The 22,606-nt window shown below is 38.3% G+C and overlaps 1 protein-coding gene across 3 annotated transcripts in view; it reads right to left on the reverse strand.

Annotated features, from left to right (window-relative positions):
• The window catches only part of CFAP44 (cilia and flagella associated protein 44), a 151,576-nt gene that overhangs the window by 24,835 nt on the left and 104,135 nt on the right, over positions 1–22,606 (reverse strand). For all 3 annotated transcript variants that reach the window (XM_019448382.2, XM_019448383.2, XM_053903343.1), the window contains 2 exons: positions 15,221–15,398; positions 2,015–2,515 (listed from right to left, as the gene is read on the reverse strand). In XM_019448382.2, the coding sequence (XP_019303927.2) occupies positions 2,015–2,515; positions 15,221–15,398 (679 nt within the window). The remainder of the gene's footprint in view (positions 1–2,014; positions 2,516–15,220; positions 15,399–22,606) is intronic.

Here is a 22,606-nt window from a genome sequence, read left to right on the forward strand (position 1 = left end):
GCCATCCCAATGATTTTAAATGCTTGGTTTTCCTGATTTTGGCACAGTTTCCTCCTCACCCCATCCCAAAGGAGAGGAAGACATCAAGAGAGAGTCCCAAGGTCTGGTTCTCCTGAGGAAACTAGTACCATAGGTAGAAGACAAACCATTCCATGTTTTTCATCAGTCTGTGAATCATGGGGAACCTCAACAGTCAAAAACCTGTAATGAGTGAGGGCCCAGCACATGGCTGAAAAAAAATTAAGAGATTGTAGTTTGGGAACAGTGAAACTACTGCTAGAGAATTTGAGAGCTTAAAAAAAAAAGGAGGAGTACCTGGGTGGCTCAGTCAGTTGGGTGTCTGACTTCGGCTCATGTCATGATCTCCCAGTTCGTGAGTTCAAGCCCTGTGTTGGGCTCTGTGCTGACAGCTCAGAGCCTGGACCCTGCTTCAGATTCTGTGTCTCCCTCTCTCTGTGCCCCTTCCCTACTTGTGCTCTCTCTCAGAAAGAATAAATGAATAAACTTAAAAAAAAAAAAAAAAGAAACCTTTTAATTATCTATGGTTGTAGACTAAGTGGGCTCCTCTTTAATGTTTGTTCAACAAATTTGAATTATTTTGATATTTATTTCAAGGCAGGACTGTATTTATTTTAGTGTAACACCATTCTGGAACTGTACCACTTAAGTTCATGAGGTTCACACTTGTTTTGCTGTCACTTGTCTGATAGTCTATAAGCTTAATTAGGATAGAGAATATGTCTGGCTAGAGTACTGTTACATCCCTACTACCTAACTACCACTACTCCTGCGCAAAGAATGTCCAATGCATATGTTAATACCATTAATACATTAGCTACAATGAAATCAATCAAACTCTTTATTGAATATCTACCATAGGTCTGGCATTTCCTTGACACTGTAGGCAAATCAAAAGATTATATGTGGCCTTTCTCTCAAGAGCTGTGAAATCTAATTTGCAAGACAAAAATAACACATTTGAGCACTGAGTGATGTACAGAATTGTTGAATCATTATATTGTACCCCTGAAACTAATACAATATTGTGTGTTCATTATACTTCAATAAAACAAAGAATACACATAAAACAGCAAGAAAAATAAGTGCAAAACCTGAGGTGCTACTTATAGATGCACTTGGAGCTTAGAAAAAAGATGAGTATGTAATGTGGACAGAAGGTTCTGGAGAAGATTTGGAACTGTGATGAGTTTTGAATGATGACTCACATTTGAAAGGAAAGCAATGCAAGTAGAAAGAGATAACAAAGGAAAAAGCAAATATAAAACTGAGAATGGGGTGGGGAACAGAAGCAGGGAGAGGGAGGAAGAGTAAGGCTGGATGAAGTACAGATATTGAGTGAAGAATACGTTTGGGAAACTTTCGGGGGTGCCTTCACAGGGTGGAGCTGGACAGACATTTAGGAACAAAATTCTATGCTGCTGGCAGCAGAGAGCTGTCTATCTGGGAAAGGTTCTTTTCCTTCCAGATTCAGAGCACCTCCTATACAACTGGCCCCAACCTGATCTGGTTTCCTAGAAAAAAAAAAAAATAGGTGCCATTCCAGTTCCAGAACAAATTTGAAGCCAGTCATCACCATGAACACTCCCACTAATGAGGCAAATCACACATTAGAGAAAGAGAAGGAGGTGAAAAGCAGAGGGAGCCCCATTTTCTCTGGAAAGTTTTTAAATTATGTTCCATCCATCATCTGAAAGCTGCTCCATCATTTGCCCTTTACCAAGACTTGAGTTAGATGCTGATTAACATGGATTTGCTCTTAATTCTTAGCTTTGCAGAAAGCAAAAGGTTTAAAAGCTCCAATGTTCTTGGGCAGAGGGCAATGGGTTCCAGAAGGCCAGAGATGGGGAGGAAGCCAAGCCTTCAGTGGGCTGGTCAGTGAGAAAGATTATTATAGAGAGTGTGTATACACACACACACACACACACAAATAATAGATCTAGTTCTTCCCTTCTCCCCTCTTTCAGCTTTAAAAAGGCATAGTTTCACCCCTTACCCTGTTGGTCAAATACTCTTGCATGTACACATGCTTAATCTCGTCTCTCTTCATAATCTCCAGCTCTAGATCAATTGGATCTGCTTTTTCAAATTCCATTAACTTTGGAGTATCTACAATTAGTGCTAATGCCCTTGATGATCTAGACAATGAATCTCTTGTTGTCAAATCACCATCCTTTCCAAAAGAGAGTTTGAGAAATCCTCCACCTGCGCCTGTAGACCGTCTCTGTTCCAGTTCAGAGGGCTTTTCATCCTGAATCGTCATATGCTCTTGCTTAAAATTTAGGAGAATTTCCTCATCATAGTGAAATCTCTTTTCTGGAACTTCTTCTGGGTGTATCTGAGGGATTTCAGGAATAGGGATGTGCTTGGATATGTGAAGAGTTGACTGAATGCTCTTCAGTTCTTGCACCAGGCACTGTATTTCCTCAATAACAGCCACTTTAAGATCTCGAAGAGAGAGGATGCATTTGTTCATGTGCATTTTCTTTGAATGGGCCTAATAAAAAGAACAGAAGGAAACAAAATGACAACCCAGTTTGAAATATGATTTCTGTCCCTTGACAGGTATCCCTAGCAAAAAGCCAAAATAAAAATTTTGTTATCTAATTATATACAGGATTATTCCTATTCTCTACTAAGTTACTCTTTTGTCTAACTTTTAGGCTGTTTCCAATTTAGCTTCTCCAAAAGAGGAAGACAGTATGGATGTGACCTCTGGTATCCCTCGGCTGGCCTGTAGGGCTAAGTTCTGCTGTTCTCTTCCCACCACCCAGGGGAAGTTCTTCCTGAAGGCTTGTACTCAGCCAAAACTTAGACAGTAAAAGCTCATTCTCTGGTCAGGAACACACACACATAACTGCCCTTCCCAGATGGAAACTCAAATTCCATTGGCTGAGACACATTTATGGTTGCCTACTTATTTCTTCTGTATTTTGGCCACATTATTACTGTTATTTCTTGTGCAGGCAATGTCATGACCCTGAATTCCAATATCATAGCACACCAAGAGATTCCAGGATACTTCCTTTGTTCCTGATCCACTTATCTAAGCCAAGTTGTGGCCCCTACCTCAAGCCACAGGAGCCATTGCTCCCTCATTACAAGATGTTTCCCCACTCTTTGTTTTCAAAATGTTCTTACAAGAGCCTGTAGGCACATGCCACCCTAATCCTGTATACAATTAGGTAACAAGATGGTCCAAAGGCTATTAAGAGTTACTTTGCATAAATATACAGGTTAAAAAAAAATCAAAATATACTTCTCCAAATTGACAGTAATTCTGTATTATTCAGGAACTTCAACAGCCAGCTCACATCAATGGATACATGACCCAGATAGAGTATCAATAAGGAAACAGTAGCTTTGAATGACACATTAGACCAGATGAACCTAACAGATATATAAAAAATATTCCATCTCAAAATGGAATACACATTCTTTTCAAGTACAAATGGAATATTCTCCAGGATAAATCACATGTTATGCCACAAAAAAAATCTCAATAAATTTAAAAAGATGGAAATCATATCATGCATCTTTTTTGACCAAAGTGGTATGAAACTAGAAATAAATTACAAGAAAATATTAGAAAGAACATAAATATATGGAGGTTAAATAACATGTACTCAATAATGAATGGATCAACTGAGAAATCAAAGAGGCAGTAAAAAAAAAAAAAATACATGGGGACTCATGAAAATGAAAAAAACAGTCCAAAATCTTCGGAATACAGCAAAAGCATTTCTAAGAAGGAAGTTTATAGTGGTAGAGGCCTACTCAAGAAACAAGACAAAGCTCAAATAAACAACCTAATCTTACACCTAAAGGAGTTAGAAAAAGAACAAAGCCAAAAGCTAGTGAAAGGAATGAAATAATAAAGATTAGAGTAAAAGTAAATGAAATAGAGACAAACAAAACAATAAAAGATCATTAAACCAGGACCTGGTTTTTGAAAAGATAAACAAAAGTGATAAACATTTAGCTAGACTAATCAAGAAAAAAGAGAAGACTCAATAAATAAAATCAGAAATGAAGGAGGAGAAATAACAACTGACCTACAGAAATATAAAAGAGTTATAAGAGAATATTATGGAAAATTATACGCCAAGAAATTAGACAACCTAGAAGAAATTAATAAATTCCTAGAAGCATATAACTTTCCAAAACTGAAGAATAGAAAATATGAACAGACTAATTATTAGCAATGAAATTGAATGAATCATCAAAAAACAAAAGTCCAGGCCCAGATGGATTCATAGGTCAATTCTACCGAATATTGAAAGAAGAGTTAATACATATTCTTTTCCAAATCTTCCAAAATATATGAGGAAGGAAAGCTTCTAGGTACAGCCTATAAAGCCAGCATTACCCTGACATTAAAACCAGACAAAAATCACAGTAATAACAACAAAAACTACTACTACTGCCACAGGCCAATATCTCTGATGAACATAGACACAGAAATCGGTAAGATATTAGCAAACCAAATTCAACAATACATTGAAAAAATTATTCACCATAATCAAGTAGAATTTATTCTTGGGGTGCAAGGGTGGTTCAATATTTGGAAATCAATGTCATATATCACATTAATCAGAGAAAGAATTCACACTATATGATCATCCCAATAGATGCAGAAAAAGCATTTGACAAAATTCAACAACCATTCCTGATAAAAAAATCTCCCAACAAAATAGGTTTATAGATAACATACCTCAACATAATAAAGGCCTTATATAAAAAACCCACAGCTAACATCATAACTCGATGGTGAAAAACTGAAAGCTCTTCTTCTGAGATCAGCAACAAGACAAGGATGTCCACTTTCACTACTTTTATTCAACATAATACTAGAAGTCCTAGCCACAGCAATCAGACAAGAAAAAGAAAGAAAAATGCATCCATATTGGTAAGGAAGAAGTAAAATTGTCACTATTTGTAGATGACATGATACTGTACATAGAAAAAACCCTAAGGACACCATCAAAGAATTACTAGAACTGGTCAATTAATTTTGTAAAGTTGCAAAATAAAAAAATTAATATACAAAAATTTGTTGCATTTCCATATCCTAATAATGAAGTAGCAGAAAGAGAAATTAAGAAAACAATCTCATTTACAATTGCACCAACAAAAATAAAATACCTAGCAAAACTTAACCAAAGAAGTGAACACTTGTACTCTGAAAACTATAAAACATTGGTGACACAAATTGAAGAAGACACAAATAAATGGAAAGATAGTCCATGCTCATGGATTGGAAGAATTAGTATTGGTAAAAATATCCACACTACCCAAAGTAATCCACAAATCTAATACAATCCCTATCAAAATATGAAAAGCATTTTTCACAGAACTACAACAAATAATTCTAAAATTTGTATGGAATCACAAAAGACCCCAAATAGCTAACGCAATCTTAAGAAAAAATAACACCACTGGAGGTATCACACTCCCAGATTTCATGATATACTACAAAGCTGTAGTAATCAAAACAGTATGGTACTAGCACAAAAACGGACATGTAGATCAATGGGCAGAATTGAAAACCCAGAAATAAACCCACACTTATAGAGTCAATCTATGATAAATGATGCAGGAATATACAATGGGGAAAAAGGTAGTCTCTTCAACAAATGATGCTGGAAAATTGGACAGCTACATGCAAAAGAATGAAACTAGACCACTTTCTTATACCATAGATAAAAATGAACTCAAAATGGATTAGAGACCTAAATGTGAGACCTTAAACCATAAAATTTCTAAAAGAAAACATAGGCAGGGGTGTCTGGGTGGCTCAGTTGGTTAAGTGTCCAACTCTTAGTTTTGGCTCAGATCATGATCTAACAGTTCATGAGTTTGAGCCCCACATGGGGCTCAGTGCTGACAGCATGGAGCCTGCTTGGGATTCTCTCTCCCCCTCTCTCTGCCCATCCCCTGCTTGTTCTCTCTCTCTCTCTCTCTCTCTCTCTCTCTCTCTCTCTCTCTCTCTCAAAAATAAATAAATAAACTTAAAAAACTTAAAAAAAATAAAGAAAATACAGGCAATAATTTCTTTGACATCAGCCATAGAAACATATTTCTAGATTTATCTCCTAAGGTAAGGGAAACAAGAGCAAAAATAAACTGTTGGAACTACACCAAAATAAAAAGCTTTTGCACAGCAAAGGAAACCAGCAACAAAACTGAAAGGAAATCCAGTGAATGGGAGAAGATATTTGTAAATGATATATGCAATAAGGAGTTAACATCCAAACTATGTAAGGAACTTAAACGACATGAAAAAAAAAATCCAATTAAAAAAAGGGCAGAGAACCTGAATAGACATTCTTCTAAAGGAAACATACATATGGCCAACAGACACACGAAAAGATTCTCAACATCACTAATGATCAGGGAAATACAAATCAAAACTACAATGAAATATCATCTTATGCCTATCAGAATGGCTAGTAACAGAAAGACAAGAAATAACAAGTGTTGGCAAGAATGTGGAGAAATAGGAACCCTTGTATACTGTTGGTAGAAACATAAATTGGTGCAACCACTATGGAAAACAGTATGGAGGCTCCTCAAAAAATTAACAATAGAATTAGCATATGACCCAATAATACCACTTATGAATATTTATCTGAAGAAAATGAAAACACTAGTTTGAAAGACCTATGCACCCCTATGTTTATTGCAGCATCATTTACAATCTTGATATGGAAGCAACCCAAATGTCCATCCACAGATGAATGGATAAATAGGTGGTATATACATACAATGAAATATTATTCATCCATAAAAAGCATGAGATCTTGCCATTTGGGACAACATGGATGGCCGTAGAGTATATTATGCTAAGTGAAATAAGTCAGAGAAAGACAAATACCATATGATTTCACTGGTATGTGGAATTTAAGAAACAAAACAAACAGAGAAACAAACAAACAAAAAAAAATCCATACTCTTAAATACAGAGAACAAACTGGTGGTTGCCAGAGGTGGGGTGGGGAGATGGGTGAAATCGATAAAAGGATTAAGAGGTACAAACCTCTATTTAGAAAATAAGTAAGTCACATAAATGAAAAGTACAATATAGGGAATATAGTAAGATTGTAGTAATGTTGTTCAGTAACAAATGGTGACTACACCTATTGTGGTGAGCACTGAGTAATGTACAGATTTGATGAATCATTATATTGTTTACCTGAAACTCATATAACACTGAATGTTATACTTCAAAAACAAAAAGCACTTCTCCAGGCAGTCTTAGAAAACTTACCTGTATAATTACCACCTATGAACCAAGAACATTATAACAAAATAGAGGAGATTTTTTTTTTATATTCTTAAGAACAAACCTTTCAAGCATTAAAGTAAAACTCAAAATCCAGCACTTCTGTGAATGGTGGACCACTTTGAAGCACCTGGAGGACTAAGAATTAAGCTTAAAAGAACAATTCTAAGCCAGCCTGATGACTGTAAGGCTCGCCTCTTTGAAGAACCCTTTTTACATACCAATATTTTCTTTTTAGTTTTACAAATACCACACATACCTAAATACTGGCCACAGGGAAGTGGGATATATAATATGTTATTTCCAAAAAAACTTGAAATGTTAGTAATTTTTAATTTAGCCATGACAGTAATGACCATTTGTTGACTTTGACCATCACATTAACGTTGTGAGGCAGACTAGATATGTTTTTTTGTTGTTAATTGGTATTAATACTCTTTTAACAGACAATATAACTGAGGCTTAGGGAGATTTACATGACTAGCAAAGTTTATGTGCCTATTAAGTGGCAGAGATGGAAACAGAACTCTGATCTTCTGACTTGTAGAATAGCGTGCTCCACATTAATTTACACTGTTTTAATAAAATGGATTTCAGTGTAATGCAGTTCAGTTCAAGACATGATACATGTCCATCATCTCTAGCTAGACCATGAAATTTCAGGTTGGATGACTGGCAATTGTACTCAAAAAACATTTCTCTATGATGATGGATCAGACGTGATAGATGAAACAAGAATTATCTTAAAGGAACAGCTAGAAAAACAATCTAGACACAAGAGAGAAAGATGGCAGTGTAGGAGGTCGCTGGGCTCACTGCATCCTGCTGATCACTTAGATTCCAACCACATTGGCCTAAATAACTCCAAAAACTGCCGGAAGAGTAGCAGAACGGACTCTCTGGAGCCAAGCATAGACAAGAGACCCACGGAAGAGGGTAGGAACGGCGGAGAGGCCATGCGTGCTATACAGGCTGGCGGTAGGGAGCTGGGGTAGTGGAGGGGCAGCCCACAGGGCAAGGCAAGCTCCTGAAATCTGGCTTGCAAAAGCAGAGGGGCTGGACTGCCTGAGTTCTGACAGCCAGTGGGACTTAACACCTGGAATGTTAAAAGTCAACAACTCTGCTCTCAGAGACAATACCAGGAGGGAGAGTTGTTGAGTCCCAGAAGGAGAGAGCTCAGCGGGGGGAACAAAGGCGCTGTCAAGTACCATTTCCCTCTCCCATACCCCAGCTGAAATTCCAAAGGGAACCAGTTCCCAACGCCGAACTTGCTTGCACTGCGCAAACACCCAACACTGTGCTTCTGCGGATTCATTCCTCCAATGGGCCTGTCTCCCTCCTTGTGCTGCAGGGCCTCTCCCACAGGGACCACTGACAGCAAAGCTAGCTAAGACTGCCCCTCCCACCACTGTGCACCTTGTGGATCCACCCCATCTAATACACCCTGTCCAGATCCCATCGAAGCAGCACCACAAGCCTGGCAGTGTGCAAGCAGCCCAGACAGGGGCCACAACACTCCACAGTGAGTCCTGCCCCTGGGAGAGGGGAAGAGAAGGTACACACCAGTCCGACTGTGGCCCCACCCACCAACACAAGTTTCTCCGGACAGCACAGGGGAGGTGTCCTGCAGTTTAGAGCTACCACAGGGACTAGCCAAAATGATGAAATGGAAGAATTCTCCTCAAAAGAAACTCCAGGAAGTAGCGACAGCTAATGAATTAATCAAAACTGATTTAAGCAATATAACGGAAGAAGAATTTAGAATAATAGTCATAAAATTAATCGCTGCACTTAAAAAAAGCATAGAGGACAGCAGAGAATCTATTGCTACAGAAACCTAGGGAATAAAAAATAGTCATGAGGTGCAATACTAAATGCTATAATGCTATAAATGCTATAAATGCTATAAATGCTGAAAAATGCTATAAATGAGGTGCAAAATAAAATGGAGGTGGCCATAGCATGGAATGAAGAGGGAGAGGAGAGAATAGGTGAATTAGAAGATAAAATTATGGAAAAAGAGGAAGCTGAGAAAAAGAGAGATAAAAAAAATCCAGGAGTATGAAGGAAGACTTAGAGAAAGTGATCCAATCAAACGGAACAATATCCGTATCATAGGAATTCCAGAAGAAGAGAGAGAGAAAGGGCTGAAGGTGTACTTGAACAAATCATAGCTGAGAACTTTCCTGATCTGGGGAAGGAAACAGGCATTGAAATCTGAGAGGCACAGAGAACTTTCTTCAGATGTAACTTGAATCAATCTTCTGCACTAAATATCATAGTGAAACTGGCAAAATACAAGGATAAAGAGAGAACTCTGAAGGCAGCTAGGGATAAACAGGCCCTAACATACAAAGGTACACACATAAGGTTAGTAGCAGACCTATCTACTGAAACTTGGCAGGCCAGAAAACAATGGCAGGAAATCTTCAATGTGATGAACAGAAAAAAATATGCAGCTGAGAATCCTTTATCCAGCAAGTCTGTCATTCAGAATAGAAGGAGAGATAAAGGTTTTCCCAAACAAACAAAAACAGAAGGAATTCAGCACCACTAAACCAGCCCTACAAGAGATCCTAAGGGGAACTCTGTGAGTGAAATGTTGCAAGGACCACAAAGTACCAGAGACATCACTACAAGCATGAAACCTTCAGATATCACAATGACTCTAAACCCCTATCTTTCTGTAATAACACTGAATGTAAATGGACTAAATGCGCCAACCAAAAGACATAGGGTATCAGAATGGAGAAAAAAAAACAAGACCCATCTATTTGCTGTCTACAAGAGACTCATTTTATTTTTTTTTTTTTTTTTTTTTTTTTTTCAACGTTTTTTTTTTTTTTTTTTTTTTTTTTTTTTATTTATTTTTGGGACAGAGAGAGACAGAGCATGAACGGGGGAGGGGCAGAGAGAGAGGGAGACACAGACTCGGAAACAGGCTCCAGGCTCCGAGCCATCAGCCCAGAGCCTGACGCGGGGCTCGAACTCACGGACCGCGAGATCGTGACCTGGCTGAAGTCGGACGCTTAACCGACTGCGCCACCCAGGCGCCCCAAGAGACTCATTTTAGACCTGAGGACACCTTCAGATTGAAAGTGAAGGGATGGAGAACTATCTATCGTGCTACTGGAAGTCAAAAGAAAGCTGGAGTAGCCATACTTATATCAGACAAACTAGACTTTAAATTAAAGGCTGTAACAAGAGATGAAGAAGGGCATTAGATAATAATTACATGGTCTATCCATCAGGAAGAGCTGACAATTATAAATGTCTATGTGCTGAATACGGAACCCCTAAATATATAAAACAATTAATCACAAACATAAGCAACCTTATTGATAAGAATGTGGTACTTGCAGGGGACTTTAACACTCCACTTACAACAATGGATAGATCATCTAGACAGAGGATCAATAAAGAAACAAGGGCCCTGAATGACACACTGGATCAGATGGATTTGACAGATATATTGAGAACTCTGCATCCCAAAGCAAGAGAATATACTTTCTTCTCGAGTGCACATGGAACATTCTCCAAGATAGATCACATACTGGGTCACAAAACAGCCCTTCATAAGTATACAAGAATTGAGATCATACCACGCACAGTTTCAGACCACAACGCTATGAAACTTGAAATCAACCATAGGAAAAAGTCTGGAAAACCTTCAAAAGCATGGAGGCTAAAGAACACCCTACTAAAGAATGAATGGGTCAACCAGACAATTAGAGAAGAAATTAAAAAATATATGGAAACAAATGAAAATGAAAATACAACAATCCAAACGCTTTGGGATGCAGCAAAGGCAGTCCTGAGAGGAAAAGACATTGCAATCCAGGCCTATGTCAAGAAACAAGAAAAATCCCAAATACAAAATCTAACAGCACACCTAAAGGAAATAGAAGCAGAACAGCAAAGGCAGCCTAAACCCAGCAGAAGAAGAGCAATAATAAAGATAAGAGCAGAAATAAACAATATAGAATCTAAAACAACTGTAGAGCAGGCCAATGAAACCAAGAGTTGGTTTTTGAAAAAATAAACAAAATTGATTAACCTCTAGCCAGGCTTCTCAAAAAGAAAAGGGAAAGGACCCAAACAGATAAAATCATGAATGAAAATGGAATGATTACAACCAATCCCTCAGAGATACAAGCAATTACCAGGGAATACTATGAAAAATTATATGCCAACAAACTGGACAACCTGGAAGAAATGGACAAATTCCTAAGCACCCACACGCTTCCAAAACTCAATCAGGAGGAAATGGAAAGCTTGAACAGACCCATAACCAGCAAAGAAATTGAATCGGTTATCAAAAATCTCCCAACAAATAAGAGTCCAGGACCAGATGGCTTCCCTGGGGAATTCTACCAGACATTTAAAGCAGAGATAATACCTATCCTTCTCAAGCTGTTCCAAAAAAATAGAAAAGGAAGGAAAACTTCCAGACTCATTCTATGAAGCCAGTATTACTTTGATTTCCAAACCAGACAGAGACCCAGCAAAAAAAGAGAACTACAGGCCAATATCCCTGATGAATATGGATGCAAAAATTCTCAACAAGATACTATCAAATAAAATTCAACAGCATATAAAAAGAATTATTCACCATGATCAAGTGGGAGTCATTCCTGGGATGCAGGGCTGGTTCAACATTCACAAATCAATCAACGTGATACATCACATTAATAAAAGAAAAGATAAGAACCATATGATCCTGGCAATCGATGCAGAAAACGCATTTGACAAAATTCAGCAACATTTCTTAATAAAAACCCTCGAGAAAGTAGGGATAGAAGGAACATACTTACACATCATAAAAGCCATTTATGAAAAGCCCACAGCTAATATCATCCTCAATGGGGAAAAACTGAGAGCCTTTTCCCTGAGATCAGGAACATGACAGGGATGTCCACTCTCACCGCTGTTGTTTAACATAGTGTTGGAAGTGCTAGCATCAGCAATCAGACAACAAAAGGAAATCAAAGGTATCAAAATTGGCAAAGATGAAGTCAAGCTTTCGCTTTTTGCAGATGACGTGATATTATACATGGAAAACCTGATAGCCTCCACCAAAAGTCTGCTAGAACTGTTATATGAATTCAGGAAAGTCGCAGGATACAAAATTAATGCACAGAAATCAGTTGCATTCTTATACACTAATAATGAAGCAACAGAAAGACAGATAAAGAAACTGATCCCATTCACAATTGCACCAAGAAGCATAAAATACCTAGGAATAAATCTAACCAAAGATGTAAAAGATCTGTATGCTGAAAACTATAGAAAGCTTATGAAGGAAATTGAAGAAGATACAAAGAAATGGAAAAACACTCTGTGCTCATGGATTGGAATAAATATTGTCAAAATGTCAATACTACCCAAAGCTATCTACACATTCAATGCAATCCCAACCAAAATTGTACCAGCATTCTTCTCAAAGCTAGAACAAGCAATCCTAAAATTTGTGTGGAACCACAAAAGACCCCGAATAGCCAAAGTAATATTGAAGAAGAAGACCAATGCGGGAAGCATCACAATCCCAGACTTTAGCCTCTACTACAAAGCTGTAATCATCAAGACAGCATGGTATTGGCACAAAAACAGACACATAGACCAAAGGAATAGAATAGACTCCAGAATTGAACCCACAAAAGTATGGCCAACTAATCTTTGACAAAGCAGCAAAGAATATTCAATGGAAAAAAGACAGTCTCTTTAACAAAGGGTGCTGGGGAAAATGGACAGCAACATGCAGAAGAATGAAACTAGACCACTTTCTTACACCATTCACAAAAATAAATTCAAAATGGATGAAGGACCTGAATGTGAGATAGGAAACCATCAAAACCCTAAAAGAGAAAGTAGCAAAAACCTCTCTGACCTCAGCCGAAGCAATTTCTTACTTGACACATCCCCAAAGGCAAGGGAATTAAAAGCAAAAATGAACAATTGGGACCTCATGAAGATAAAAAGCTTCTGCACAGCAAAGGAAACAACCAACAAAACTAAAAGGCAACCGACAGAATGAGAAAAGATATTTGCAAATGACATATCGGACAAAGGGCTAGTATCCAAAATCTATAAAGAGCTCACCAAACTCCACACCCTAAAAACAAATAATCCAGTGAAGAAATGGGCAGAAGACATGAATAGGCACATCTCTAAGGAGACATCCAGATGGCCAACAGGCACATGAAAAGATGCTCAACATCACTCCTCATCAGGGAAATACAAATCAAAACCACACTCAGATATCACCTCACACCAGTCAGAGTGGCCAAAATGAACAAATCAGGAGACTATAGATGCTGGCGAGGATGTGGAGAAACGGGAACCCTCTTGCACTGTTGGTGGGAATGCAAATTGGTGCAGCCACTCTGGAAAACAGTGTGGAGGTTCCTCAAAAAATTAAAAATAGACCTACCCTATGACCCAGCAATGGCACTGCTAGGAATTTACCCAAGGGATACCGGAGTACTGATGCATAGGGGCACTTGTACCCCAATGTTTATAGCAGCACTCTGGACAATAGCCAAATTATGGGAAGAGCCTAAATGTCCATCAACTGATGAATGGATAAAGAAGTTGTGATTTATATATACGATGGAATACTATGTGGCAATGAGAAAGAATGAAATATGGCCTTTTGTAGCAACGTGGATGGAACTGCAGAGTATTATGCTAAGTGAAATAAGTCATAGAGAAAGACAGATACCATATGTTTTCACTCCTATGTGGATCCTGAGAAACTTACCAGAAGACCATGGGGGAGGGGAAGGGGGGAAAAAAAAGTTACAGAGAGGGAAGGAAGCAAACCATGAGAGACTCTTAAAAACTGAGAATAAACTGAGGGTAGATGGGGGGTGGGAGGGAGGGGAAAGTGGGTGATGGGTATTGAGGAGGGCACCTGTTGGGATGAGTACTGGGTGTTATATGGAAACCAATTTGATAATAAATTTCATGTAAAAAAAAAGAGAAACAATCTAAATGGTCACTAAGAAAATGTTCAAAATGTCTGTTTAAACAGAAAGGTATAGTTATGAGCTATGAACATTTATTTATGGATATTATTTGCCATACCAGGATCCTCCTACTTCTGGCACATATAGAATTTTTGGTGAAACTGAAAGACTTTTTTTTTCCTGAAGACACTTTACTGCCACTTGTCAGAAAATTATAAAATATTCTAATATGTTAGATCCGTGGTATGATTGGCACTTTCTCCAATGGGATGCCTTGCAGTGTCCAAACTGCATGGCCATAGTAGGTGGCCATGTACCACATTCTCCTCAAAATGGTAGCTCAGATACTTTCTGAGTCTCTAAATGTGAAAAGTCACTTGTCAGTCCAAATTAAGGAATTACCATGACAGAGAGAGGAGACTTTAGTAAAAAAGGGGGGATGAGAAATCAGGATAATTGGAAGCAGTTTGGCAGAATGTAGATAAAAATTTTAAAAAGGAATATGTTAATAGGTTATTATAGAGACACTTAAAAAATTTATAAGTCCTGGAAAAAAAAAGTCAAACAATGGCCTTTTCCCCTAAGTCTTTGGAAGTCTACAGCAGCCAAGGGCATGTTTGAATTTCAGAAATTCAAAGTCTCTAAAATATAGAGCTTTACCCCATGAAACATATTGAGTCAAGTAATTAATTTGAAGGCTGGTTCTGCCATTTTAACTAAATAATCACAGATAAATCCCTTGTCCTCTCTGGGCCTCAGTTTCCTCATTTGTAAAAAGGGGGCATTATTCTAAATAATCATGAAGATCTTCTTTCAGTTCTAAGTTTCTATGACTATATATTCCTATAGACCTATAGACCATCTAGTGAAACAAGTGGTTTCAGCACAGAATACCACTAAAAACTCAAGGGTGCCTCTCATTGTCATGTAAGCAATGAGTAATAAGTACCATGGAGTCTAGATGTCCCAGCTCCTCTTCCTTCTTGGCAGCATTTACTCTCATGTGCTCAGGTATCTTGTAGTCTGGGGCTGTCTTCAGATTGAAGTCTCCCATATACAACTGGGCCTCTTTGATGGCTTGAACATCTTTGGGATCTTCATAGTCATCCTGAGGTTTACTCTTGTACCTATCAGAAAAAAAGGCAACCCAGCCACAAACTTAACAATAAAATTCAGTTTGTCCACTATATGTATATAATCAAATTCAGGCATCAAGCAAAAGTATAATTCTGAGTGTGTGGTACTACTTTTGTCCATAGCGCCCAAGCATTTTTTTTAAGTTAATGACTACAGACCTTCAACAGCTTACAATGGGGTTATGTAGCAGTAAACTCATAGTTGAAAATACCATAAATTGAAAATGTATTCAATATACCTAACCTACCTAACATTATAGTCTAGCCTAGCCCACCTTAAACATTAGCCTACAGTTGGGAAAAATTATCAAATACAAAGTCCATTTTACAATAAAGTGTTGAATATCTCATGTAATTTATTGACTACTGTACTGAAAGTGAAAAACAGAATGGTTGTAAATGTACTGATTGCTTATCCTCATGACCGTGTGGTTGACTTAGAGCTGTGGCTCACTGCTTCTGACCAGTATCATACTGCATACATCACTAGCCTGGGAAAATATCAAAATTCAAAGTATAGTTTCTACTGAATGCATATCACTTTCACACCATTGTAAAGCCAAAAAATCATGAGTCAAACAATCAAAACTTGCGGATGATCTGTATTCTTAAGGCACCCCAAACAAAGTAACAATGAAATAAATAAAAACCAATTACCAATTGGTGCTGAAATAATCTGAATTATTCTTAGGCTTTGGTTCACTTCTAAGTGATCTATATCAAGATGGTTATTTATTCCCTCAATAGACATTAAACCATAGAGATGGAGTGGGTGTATTTTAATCACTAAAAGTTAATGTACCTTTTAAAAAATAACCTAAGTGATTGTCATTACATTATCAAAAAGAGAATCTAATTAAAAATGATATAATGAGCATATATACTTGCCTCTCTGTCCGCCCCCCCCCGTTCCATGAAAATGATGGGTAGAGGTATTAAAGGGAATAAATCAGTAAGGCTGAGAATAAGATAGAAAGCCATGAATAAACCAGTGATAGTAATTTTAAAGACCAGAGAAAACTGTGGCCCAGAATATCCCTAAGGTAAGGTTATAAAAAGGATTTGATATGACCTTATTAGTAGATCATAGACTCCTAGGAGGCCCCAAGCACAGAGCGGGCAGGTATGGAGCAGGTAATAGAATATTAGACATTATTTAGCAAAATTAATTAAAGGATTGAAAAGGAATTCCTGAACCAATTTAATCTTCTTCTCACTTTTCTCATTTCCACACATAAACATGAGTAGCAACTTTTACACCTCAATTAAAACTAGAAGAATGAGGGGTGCCTGGGTGGCTCAGATGGTTAAGTGACCGAAACTTGGTTTTGGCTCAAGTCATGATCTCACGGTTTGTGAGATCAAGCCCTGCAAGGGCTCCAAGCTGACAGTGTGATAACTGCTTGGGATTCTCTCTCTCACTCTCTCTCTTTTCTTCCCTGCTTCCCAAGATAAATTAAAAAAAAAAAAACGCATTTGTTTTTAAACTGAAGAACAAATCTCTATAGAAACTGATCTCCCTGCTTGGAAACTGCTAGTGCACCTAGGATAGGGGTTGGCACACCATTGTAGGGATCTTTATTGGAAGACCCCAACCTACATAATTTTTTAAAGTGAAGTCTGCCAGTCAACATGAAAATGTACACAGAGCTTGCAGTCAGCCCTTAGGAAAACAAACATATACAATAACAGAGAAAACACATATTATCTAAAGTATTAATTGACAATTGTTCCTTTGTGTAAAATAGCACTAAAAGGAAGGATTAAAATTTTTAAAAGGAAAGAAAGAGAGGTAGAAGGAAAGAAAAAGGAAGGAAATGAGGTAAGAAGGAAAGGAAAGGAAAGGAAAGGAAAGGAAAGGAAAGGAAAGGAAAGGAAAGGAAAGGAAAAAAGAAAAGAACAACCAGATACTTCTGCTTTGGCTGTGTGTGAGGGAAACATGGCCTATTTATTATTCTCATGCTATAAATTATTATTATTCTCATGCTATAAATAACTAGAAAACTGAACAAAAATTATGGAACAACTATGACATTGAAGGATAGGCAGCACAGGACTACATGCAAAAAGTGAAACAAAATAGCCAATCCTTGCTGTCTCTATTTCTGCATGGAGAAAATTAGCAAACTATGGAATAGTGTTGAGATCCCAAATATTAGTCCAGTAATCTCACTGATTAAGGATACAAAGTTCAGAGTTCAGAGAGGCCAGAGTGGTTAGAATTTTGTGGAAAAAATATTAGAGCTACAAACAAAATAATGCCTTCAGAAATTCACATAGAGTTCTCTTGAGTTTTTGGCCAAGTATTAACCTATACATGTGTAATGTAAAACATCATAAAGATAAGTAAAGAACATCTAGGGAAAGTACAATTACTGGGAAATTATGAAATAAATAATTCTCATAATTTACACATTGCTGGAAATCACTCATGAATTCATCAGCTGGAGAGACCTTGTAAGGTAGGGAACATTCAGTAGAGATCCTTTAAAAAGTCATGCCTTCAAAGTGGGAAAAATAAAAGATCTAGACAGTGTCATCAATCACTCTGTCCTCATTGCCATTTATATACAACTACACCAAGGAACACAAAAATATACATTCTTTCTCAAGCACACATGGAATTTTCATGAAGACAGACTTTATGCAGGCCCATACAACTCTTAATAAATTTATAAGAATTTAAATCATGCAAACTATTTTCTGTGACCACAAAAGAATTATATTGGAAATAAAAAATATTTCTTTAAACCTCTGAATATTTGGAAATTTAACAGCATACTTAAACCACAGCCAACAAGAAATCACAAGAGATATTAGAAAATATTTTGGGAGGAATAGAGATCCTGGGAAGATGGCAGCATAGGAGGACGCTGGGCTCACGGCGCGTCCTGCTGATCACTTAGATTCCACCTACACCTGCCTAAATAACACAGAAAACCGCCAGAAGAATAGCAGAACAGAGTCTCCGGAGCCAAGCGCACAAGAGAGGCCCACGGAAGAGGGTAGGAAGGGTAGAGAGGCGGTGCGCGCTCCACGGACTGGAGGGAGGGAGCCGGGCTGGAGGGGTGGCCTGCCGGCCAAGCAGAGCCCCCGAGTTTGGCTTGCAAAAGCGGAGGGGCCAGACGGAGTGTGTTCCGACAGCAAGCAGGACTTGACATCTGGAAGGTTATAAGCTAACAGCTCTGCTCGGAGAACAGGAGGGCTGGAGGACAATGGGAGGGAGAGTTGTTGAGCCCTGGACAACAGAGCTCAGCTTGGCGGGGAACAAAGGCGCTGGGAAGCGACATCTCCCTCGCCCATCCCCCAGCCAAAATCCCAAAGGGAACCAGTTCCTGCCAGGGAACTTGCTTGCACTGCGCAAACACCCAACGCTGTGCTTCTGTGGATCCATCCCTCTGGCGGGTCTGACTCCCTCCCAGTGCTGCAGGGCCCCTCCTGAAGCGGATCTCTGAAGGAAAAGTGAGCTGAGACTGCCCCTCCCACCCCTGTGCACCTTGCCGATCCACCCCAGCTAATACACCAGATCCCCAGCACCACAAGTCTGGCAGTGTGCAAGTAGCCCAGATGGGCCACACCACCCCACAGTGAATCCCGCCCCTAGGAGAGGGGAAGAGAAGGCACACACCAGTCTGACTGTGGCCCCAGCGGTGGGCTGGGGGCAGACGTCAGGTCTGACTGCGACTCCGCCCACCAGCTCCAGTTATACACCACAGCACAGGGGAAGTGCCCTGCAGGTCCGCACCACTCCAGGGACTATCCAAAATGACGAAACGGAAGAATTCCCCTCAAAAAAACCTCCAGGAAATAACAGCTAACGAACTGATCAAAAACGATTTAAACAATATAACAGAAAGTGAATTTAGAATAATAGTCATAAAATTAATCACTGGCCTTGAAAACAGTATAAAGGACAGCAGAGAATCTCTTGCTACAGAGATCAAGGGACTAAGGAACAGCCAGGAAGAGCTAAAAAATGCTATCAATGAGCTGCAAAATAAAATGGAGACAACCACGGCTTGGATTGAAGAGGCAGAGGAGAGAATAGGTGAACTAGAAGATAAAATTATGGAAAAAGAAGAAGCTGAGAAAAAGAGAGATAAAAAATCCAGGAGTATGAGGGGAAAATTAGAGAACTAAGTGATGCACTAAAGAGAAATAATCTATGCATACTTGGTATTCCAGAGGAGGAAGAGAGAGGGAAAGGTGCTGAAGGTGTACTTGAAGAAATAATAACTGAGAACTTCCCTGATCTGGGGAAGGAAAAAGGCATTGAAATCCAAGAGGCACAGAGAACTCCCTTCAGACGTAACTGGAATCAATCTTCTGCATGACATATCATAGTGAAACCGGCAAAATACAAGGATAAAGAGAAAATTCTGAAAGCAGCTAGAGATAAACGTGCTCTAACATATAAAGGGAGACCTATAAGACTCGTGACTGATCTCTCTACTGAAACTTGGCAGGCCAGAAAGGAATGGCAGGAGATCTTCAATGTGATGAACAGAAAAAAATATGCAACCGAGAATCCTTTATCCAGCAAGTCTGAACATAAAAAATATGCAACCGAGAATCCTTTATCCAGCAAGTCTGTCATTTAGAACAGAAGGAGTGATAAAGGTCTTCACAAACAAAAACTGAAGGAATTCATCACCACTAAACCAGCCACACAAGAGATCCTAAGGGGGATCCTGTGAGACAAAGTACCAGAGACATTGCTACAAGCATGAAACCTTCAGACATCACAATGACTCTAAACCCATATCTTTCTATAATAACGCTGAATGTAAATGGACTAAATGCGCTAACCAAAAGACATAGGGTATCAGAATGGATAAAAAAACAAGACCCATCTATTTGCTGTCTACAAGAGACTCATTTTAGACCTGAGGACACCTTCAGATTGAAAGTGAGGGGATGGAGAACTATTTATCATGCCACTGGAAGTCAAAAGAAAGCTGGAGTAGCCATACTTATATCGGATGAACTGGACTTTAAATTAAAGGCTGTAACAAGAGATGAAGAAGAGCGTTATATAATAATCACAGGGTCTATCCATCAGGAAGAGCTAACAATTATAAATGTCTATGTGCTGAATACGGGAGGCCACAAATATATAAAACAATTACTCACAAACATAAGCAACCTTATTGATAAGAATGTGGTACTTGCGGGGGACTTTAACACTCCACTTACAACAATGGATAGATCATCTAGACACACGGTCAATAAAGAAACAAGGGCCCTGAATGATACATTGGATCAGATGGACTTGACAGATATATTGAGAACTCTGCATCCCAAAGCAACAGAATATACTTTCTTCTCGAGTGCACATGGAACATTCTCCAAGATAGATCACATACTAGGTCACAAAACAGCACTTCATAAGTATACAAGAATTGAGATCATACCATGCATACTTTCAGAGCACAATGCTATGAAGCTTGAAATTAACCACAGGGAAAAGTCTGGAAAACCTCCAAAAGCATGGAAGTTAAAGAACACCCTACTAAAGAATGAATGGGTCAACCAGACAATTAGAGAAGAAATTAAAAAATATATGGAAACAAATGAAAATGAAAATACAACAATCCAAACGCTTTGGGATGCAGCGAAGGCAGTCCTGAGAGGAAAATACATTGCGATCCAGGCCTATGTCAAGAAACAAGAAAAATCCCAAATACAAAATCTAACAGCACACCTAAAGGAAATAGAAGCAGAACAGCAAAGGCAGCCTAAACCCAGCAGAAGAGAAATAATAAAGATAAGAGCAGAAATAAACAATATAGAATCTAAAAAAAACTGTAGAGCAGATCAACGAAACCAAGAGTTGGTTTTTTGAAAAAATAAACAAAATTGATTAACCTCTAGCCAGGCTTCTCAAAAAGAAAAGGGAAAGGGCCCAAATAGATAAAATCATGAATGAAAATGGAATGATTACAACCAATGCCTCAGAGATACAAGCAATTACCAGGGAATACTATGAAAAATTATATGCCAACAAACTGGACAACCTGGAAGAAATGGACAAATTCCTAAGCACCCACACACTTCCAAAACTCAATCAGAAGGAAATAGAAAGCTTGAACAGACCCATAACCAGCAAAGAAATTGAATCAGTTATCAAAAATCTCCCAACAAATAAGAGTCCAGGACCAGATGGCTTCCCTGGGGAATTCTACCAGACATTTAAAGCAGAGATAATACCTATCCTTCTCAAGCTGTTCCAAAAAAATAGAAAAGGAAGGAAAACTTCCAGACTCATTCTATGAAGCCAGTATTACTTTGATTTCCAAACCAGACAGAGACCCAGCAAAAAAAGAGAACTACAGGCCAATATCCCTGATGAATATGGATGCAAAAATTCTCAACAAGATACTATCAAATAAAATTCAACAGCATATAAAAAGAATTATTCACCATGATCAAGTGGGAGTCATTCCTGGGATGCAGGGCTGGTTCAACATTCACAAATCAATCAACGTGATACATCACATTAATAAAAGAAAAGATAAGAACCATATGATCCTGGCAATCGATGCAGAAAAGGCATTTGAGAAAATTCAGCATCCTTTCTTAATAAAAACCCTCGAGAAAGTCGGGATAGAAGGAACATACTTACACATCATAAAAGCCATTTATGAAAAGCCCACAGCTAATATCATCCTCAATGGGGAAAAACTGAGAGCTTTTTCCCTGAGATCACGAACACGACAGGCATGTCCACTCTCACAACTGTTGTTTAACATAGTGCTGGAAGTTCTAGCATCATCAATCAGACAACAAAAGGAAATCAAAGGCATCAAAATTGGCAAAGATGAAGTTAAGCTTTCACTTTTTGCAGATGACATGATATTATACATGGAAAATCCGATAGACTCCACCAGAAATCTGCTAGAAATGATACATGAATTCAGCAAAGTTGCAGGATACAAAATCAATGTACAGAAATCAGTTGCATTCTTATACACTAATAATGAAGCAACAGAAAGACAGATAAAGAAACTGATCCCATTCACAATTGCACCAAGAAGCATAAAATACCTAGGAATAAATCTAGCCAAAGATGTAAAAGATCTGTATGATGAAAACTATAGAAAGCTTATGAAGGTAATTGAAGAACATATAAAGAAATGGAAAAACATTCCGTGCTCATGGATTGGAAGAATAAATATTGTCAAAATGTCAATACTACC

The sequence above is a fragment of the Panthera pardus genome, unplaced genomic scaffold (genome assembly GCF_024362965.1).
Source record: "Panthera pardus isolate Hobbes unplaced genomic scaffold, ASM2436296v1 HiC_scaffold_16, whole genome shotgun sequence".
Taxonomy (NCBI): domain Eukaryota; kingdom Metazoa; phylum Chordata; class Mammalia; order Carnivora; family Felidae; genus Panthera; species Panthera pardus.